This window comes from Rhagoletis zephyria, unplaced genomic scaffold (genome assembly GCF_001687245.7).
Source record: "Rhagoletis zephyria isolate East Lansing unplaced genomic scaffold, Rhagoletis_zephyria_1.1 Rzeph_scaffold_16326, whole genome shotgun sequence".
Lineage (NCBI taxonomy): Eukaryota > Metazoa > Arthropoda > Insecta > Diptera > Tephritidae > Rhagoletis > Rhagoletis zephyria.
In genome coordinates this window covers 3,744-9,742 of record NW_016173391.1, presented here as the reverse complement: position 1 = coordinate 9,742, position 5,999 = coordinate 3,744, and the positions used below count along the sequence as shown (strand labels likewise).

General features: G+C 45.8%; 1 protein-coding gene across 1 annotated transcript; it reads right to left on the bottom strand.

The window, feature by feature from the left end:
* Window positions 1-553: 553 nt before the first annotated feature.
* On the bottom strand, window positions 554-5,149 carry LOC108379411 (uncharacterized; the record flags this gene model as incomplete). Its single annotated transcript, XM_017635756.1, is given in 10 exon segments — window positions 554-1,560; window positions 1,614-2,033; window positions 2,192-2,595; window positions 2,665-2,723; window positions 2,725-2,935; window positions 2,938-3,153; window positions 3,241-3,990; window positions 4,045-4,433; window positions 4,478-4,696; window positions 5,022-5,149. Coding segments are annotated over 10 exon segments (3,803 nt in total), but the record flags the coding sequence as incomplete, so codon positions are not given.
* Window positions 5,150-5,999: the final 850 nt, after the last annotated feature.

Here is a 5,999-nt window from a genome sequence, read left to right as displayed (position 1 = left end):
GTTAAGGTTATAAATGTTAAGGCCAAGATTAAGATTAAAGTTTAGGTTATGGTTAATATTAAAGTTAAAAAAGTTTAAGATTAAGGTTAGGGCTAATAATATTAAGGTTAAGTTCAACATAAAGGATAAGATCAGGGTTAAGGTTGAAGCTAAGATGAAAAAAAAGTTAGGGTTAGGGTTTCGGTTAAGGTTAGGGTTAGAGTTGAGGTTAAATTTATGGAAGGTTGCGTTTAAAACTAAGATTAGAGCTAAGGTTGAGTGTAATGTTAAGGTTAAGGTTAAGATTAAGGTTTAGGGTACGGGTTGGTTTAGAGCTAAGTTTAAGGTTACCGCTAAGATAAGAGTTAAGGTTAAGTTTAAGATTAAGATTGAGATTTGGGCTAGAATTAAGATTAAGATTTAAGCTAAAATTATGGAAAGGCAAATACAAATCCGAACGAAAAAGATAAAGACGAAGTTTCATTTCTTCCACGCGTAGGTACTTAACGCACCAAGTTTTTCATGAAAAGCACGACTTAAGTTATTTGATATAGTAACAAATCACGCTGAATCGTTAATTCTTTTTGGTTTTAATGTCATAATACATTTCAGTAGNTGGTATTTTAGTTGTTGTTGTTGTTGTTGCTGTTGTAGGTGTCAGTTTAGCACGCTTTACATGCACAATGCCAGCACCAGCGAAATTAACCCGTTTTGCTTGAGTTGGCCTCACTTGCTCTTCCGTAATTGTGCTGCTGCTACTGCTGCTGCTGCTGTCAATGGTGCTGTCAATATTGCCAACAGCTGCGCTCAAAGCGGCGGCTGTTGGTGTGGGTGTGGGCGTGGTTGTGTGTGTGTACGTGACGACAACATTGCTTTTACGACGTTGCGACGTAATGTCAAAAGTTTTGCCACTTGCAACCAAATCAACTTTGCCCGCAGCAGTGATGTCAAGCGCGCTAAGCTTCTTTGCTGTCGCGCTGCCATTTACTTGACTACTGGATGATGGCGCATGCAAGTTGAATTGACTGCCATTTCGGTTGTTTGTTGTCGTTCTACTTGCGCTAGCTTGTGGTGGTGATGGTGATGGTGGTGATGTGGCTGCTGTCAGCATATTTGTGATCGACTTGTTCGCCCCCTTTGTGCCATTGACGTTTGTCGACGGCAACAGCATCGACTTGAGCAGCAATTTAGCGCGTTGCAATTCTTTTTGGTACTTCTTAGTTGGCTTGTCGCCGTCGGATTGTAGTGATGGGAAGCGCTCTGTACTGGCGGTAATTGCTGCTGCATCAAACAGCTGCATTGGCTGCTGTACACGGTGACGCTGTGGTTGCCCTAGCTCCGCCTTTTCCTCGCTTTGTGCTGTCTGTTTGACGTCACTTTTTGTTGCTTCACTTGCATCGCCTTCCTTATCCTCGCTTGTGCCATCACTACCGCCTCTAGCATCGCCACGCTTCGAATTCATGTTCACTACTTCATCCATAATTGGTTTGCTCGGTTCTGCGACTTGCGCATGCTGTAAAGTTTCCAACTTTGCGTTTTGGTGCAGTGCAAATCTGCTTGCCGCCGTCTCCATGCCCGCGCCACCACACTAGCCGCTGTTGTTGCTGCGCTGTGTGTGATTGTCGGTTGTTGTGGTGGCGTTCCTGCTGCGCCTGCCATTGCCTGCTCCATCTTGGCTTTCGCCTTCAGTCGCTTGCGATTGTGTTGCATCATTTCGTTGTAGAGCTCTTTGCTGTTATAGAATTTTGTTGTCGAGAATTCCGGATGCGTGCCAAGTGCAGCACGCATTGCGCCACCGCCACCACTCTCAGTGCCACTATTTGTGGCGGCTTCGCCTTGTGCTTGTGTAGCACCGCCACCACCGCCGCCGCCACCTGTATTGAACTTTGTATTGGCAAAATCGACATGTGGCATTGTGAGTGTATCACTGGCGCTAGCGCTGGCTGCGCGATGCATAGGAAAGTCAAAACTTTTCTTCACGCGCCGCTCAATGAAGTCGTGTTGCGGCGGCAAACGTTGCGAGTTGCTGCTGCTACCCTTTTTGTCGTCGTTTTCTTATTGCTTGCGTATTTTTATTTTTAATACTTTGGGGCGGTTGAATTTTGTGGTTTACAATATAGCTCGATTTTACGTTTGTCAGCTGTCCCACACTGCCTGGTGCTGTGGTGTTGCTAGTCGCGACTGCACTTTCTTTATTCTCAGGCCTAGCTACGAGTGCCTTCAATTGCCGTTGCTGTTCCAGCTCCCGTCGCCGGCCCGTGCCCCGTCACAGCCACCGCCGCCGGCGCAAACTCATTCAAGCGAAACTTTTGCTCGATTTCCGTAATGACACCATCCTGTTCGGCCAGCACTTTTCCGGTGAAATCAGTAATATCATCTGGCTGCCTCGGTGGCGCTGTCGCTGTCGCTGCCACTGCTCCCTCTACACTTTTCTCCTCTGCGCTTTTTGTCAACATGATTGGCCTACGATTGACGCTCCGATGCGCGGCCAGATTATTGATGTTATCGTAACGCTGTACTATGTTGTCGACTGTATCCACTTCATTTGGCAATAAATTCTGTTGCTGTCGCGTGGGTGATTTTCCCACCATCCGCTGGTAAATATACCACTTTGTTCTCGACCGCTTGCGCCTTCGCATTTCCATACCACTCTACAGCTGTTGGCTCTACTTGCCGCCCGCTCGCTCGTCGTCGTCGTCGTCGCTCTTCTTCACAGCTTTATACACTGTGCGCTCTTTTAATAACTATCGCATTGGAGTCACGTATAATTGGATTGAAATCCTCCATTTTCATCGGATATAGATCAACTATATTGAGCGCGGGTGGTGTAGCATGTGGCGCTTGCAATGGACCACCCACCGTGAATGCCGGCGGTGTGTACTTGGTGTGGTCACTCTGCTGCTGTTGCTCTTCTTGTTCTTTGTTGTTATTTATCTGCTTGTTGCTCATGCTTTCGCCACTGCCATTGTTGCTTCTTCTACCCAGCCTATCCTCCAGCTGGTTGCGGTGTGTTCATTGTCCTGCTGCACCTGCCGGTTTTCCATGCCATCGTTCGCTTGCTGCTCGCGGCGTAATTGGATTCGTTGCTGTTGTTGTTTTTGTTGTTGTGCAGACTTCTGTTCACTCCTCTGCTGTTCGCTATTATGTTCTCCAATGTTGACTGCTTTTCCGCGCCGGTTTGTTGTTCAAGTTGGCCTAGTTGTTTGCCAGCCTGTTCTGCGCCTAGCAGAGCTTGTGGAGTGGTGGTTAGCGGCTCTTCACTCTCCTCTGTCGCGCATACCTTCCACTTGCATGTTTGGTATTATATCAGTGGCTGTTATTTCTGCATCTCCATTGTCCGCGCCCGCTGCCTCACCACTTTGCTGCTGCTCCTCCGCACTACGTCCATTGTACTCGTCAGTTACAATTTCAGCCAATTTAATGCGGTATAGGCCATTCTTTAGCTTCTGCTGCTCGGTATTCATGCCATTCATGGCTTGTTGTGCGTCCGCCGCATGCTCGCTGCTTGTTTGCTGTGTAGTTTGTCGACTTTGTGACAATTGCTTCTGTTGTGCCGGGCTCGTAAAGCTCTTCCTCCTGTCGATTTGAGCTCGCCTCCCCTTCTGGTGGCCAACCAGCTTTTTGTGCTTCATCGTGTGGTTTATTCACTCGAACTGCTTCACATTTTGCTTTATTTCCATTTGGTTTTGTGTAATTTCCTCCCTCCTACTGTCGTCAATAATTCCGCCTGCTTGCTGATCGATTTCCCTCCGAACTCCACGCCCACCATCAGCAACATTAGTTTCTGTTACATGTTTCTCCTCCCCCTTGGCACGCCTCACGCCCCGCTCATCTGCATGCACTTCCACCCGCTCGTTCGAGCTTTTTGTGCTCTGTTCGTTTACAATTTTGATGATTTGTGTTTCTGCCTCATTTCCGTCCTGCTGCGGCACGAACTCTCCTGCTTCCTGCGCCACTAGCCGCAGCACTTTCGCCTGACGGAAGTGTATCCGCATGTGATTTACTTTCAAAATTCACAGTTAGTTACTTCCGTAATTTTCGTTGCTGGCTCGCCTGCTATTGCACTAGTAGTTGCTGTGATGTGCGTGCGTTCGCGGCAGTGTGGCCGCATGCTCCATTGCTGCTGCATTAATTTTGGTTGGCATTGATGTTGCTGTTGCTTTAGCTGGCTCTTCCTGCCCACCATTATTTTCGCTAAACAGGAAACCCCTCCTTTTTTGCTGCGTTTCCTTATCCTTTTGCGTTTGTGTAGCTTTATGTTGTTGTTCTTCTTCTTGTCGCTTTGCTTGCTCATGCATTGCTGCTAGCGTCACCACTGCAACTCCTGCTGGTGTTTTTGGTATTGCGGTGCTCAAAACCCGTTCGTCCGCATCGTTTGTTGCCGTTAATGTTGCAGGCGCATTTGAGGATGCTAATGTCACGGTTATAGCTGCTGCTTGTCGCTGTTGTGGTAGCTGTTAGTGTTTGTGTTGCCGCCGCCACTGTTTTTGCTTCAGTGCTTTGACTCGCTGCCTTGGTCGCCCGCGCCACAGCTTCTGCTGTCGCAGCCACTATCGTCGTCCTTGGTAGTTGTCGTTGCGCCAGTCGCTTGCTGTTGTCCTGATTCGGCGAAACCATTTGCGTCAGCAAACACCAACAACACTGGCGCTATTACAAATGCTAAAATGTAGAATTTTTGCATTTTTGCGAATATTTCCGCCGAATTTCGGTTGTGTTGCTAAAGTTTATTTTTTATTTTTTTTCTAGTTGCTGCTGCTTCAGCTGCGTGTTTTTGCTATTTCAGCACTTCCTGTTTTTCTCACACTTCCTGTTGTTCGTCAGCTTCCGCTTTCCGCCGACTAGTTGGCGCCCTGCTGCACCTCACTTCGTTCTATACTTCCACCTCTCTCACCCGTCGCACTGAATCACTCTCTCTCCCTGCTCCCTCTCTCACTTTGGTTGATTTAGTTCCGTTCCGTGGTTATGCCCCACTGTTTTAGTGCCCAACAAATGCAATGACGTTTTCGTTTCGTTTTCCTTTGCTTCAACAGATTTTAAAGCACTTGTTGTTGCAATTGTATTGTTGTTGTTTTCGTTTTAAATACTGCATTTGTTACCTGTACTTGTGCACCATTCCGTTTTACCACTAAGTTTTCGCATGACATTGTTTTATGGTTGCTCTTTGTATCACCTGAAAGGGAAAGAAAAAAGCTGTAATAAATTATTGCCAAGTCAAGTAATTGCATTGCACTTTTAACATTTACGTAACTGGTTTGTTTGTTTGCGATTTATTGATTTTCGTGCCGCCAACCGTAAAGGTAAATAAATACAAAGAGAGTTCTAGCTTGCAAGAAGTGGTTTCTAGAAAGTTTTCTATAATTTTCAAAAAAGTGCTTCTATGAATCCAATTTCGAGCAAAAATAAATGTTTGAGGTCCCATAAAATTATTGTTGTTGTGGAAAGAACATACTCGCAATACTTTTAGAAAATCCTTCAACCGGGCAACTCTATCTGGTAGTGAGGTACACTAGGCGACAAATGAGAGTGCACACCTTGCTCAAATATAATATTCCCAATTATTTTCAAGAACATTTTTTTAGCATTAATTATTTATGAAAATATAATTCATTCCCAAATTAAAATCATATAAATCAAAGTTTCAGATTTCAAACAAATTTTCAGCTAAATTAAACTTTTTATTAGGTTAGGTTAGGTATGCTGGCAACCAAATACGTGGCTTCCCAGAGACCGTTAAGGTCCATAGCGTTACCAGATAAACTACGACCACTTTAAGACAGCTAATCACTGCGAACCAGGAGCAATGTTGAAGAACATCGCCGTCCTCTTGGCAAGCTGGAACAACTTGTTATACACTAACTTGACGCCGGCTTCCAGATTAGGTAGAAAACCTACTCCCAGTAGACACCCGCAGAGGATATGCTCCAATGTCTACCCCTGCTTTCTGCATCTCCTGCATATCTTATCGTTTGTTAGCGCCAGTTTATAGGCGTGCGATGCCAGCAAGCAATGTCCAGTTAGAA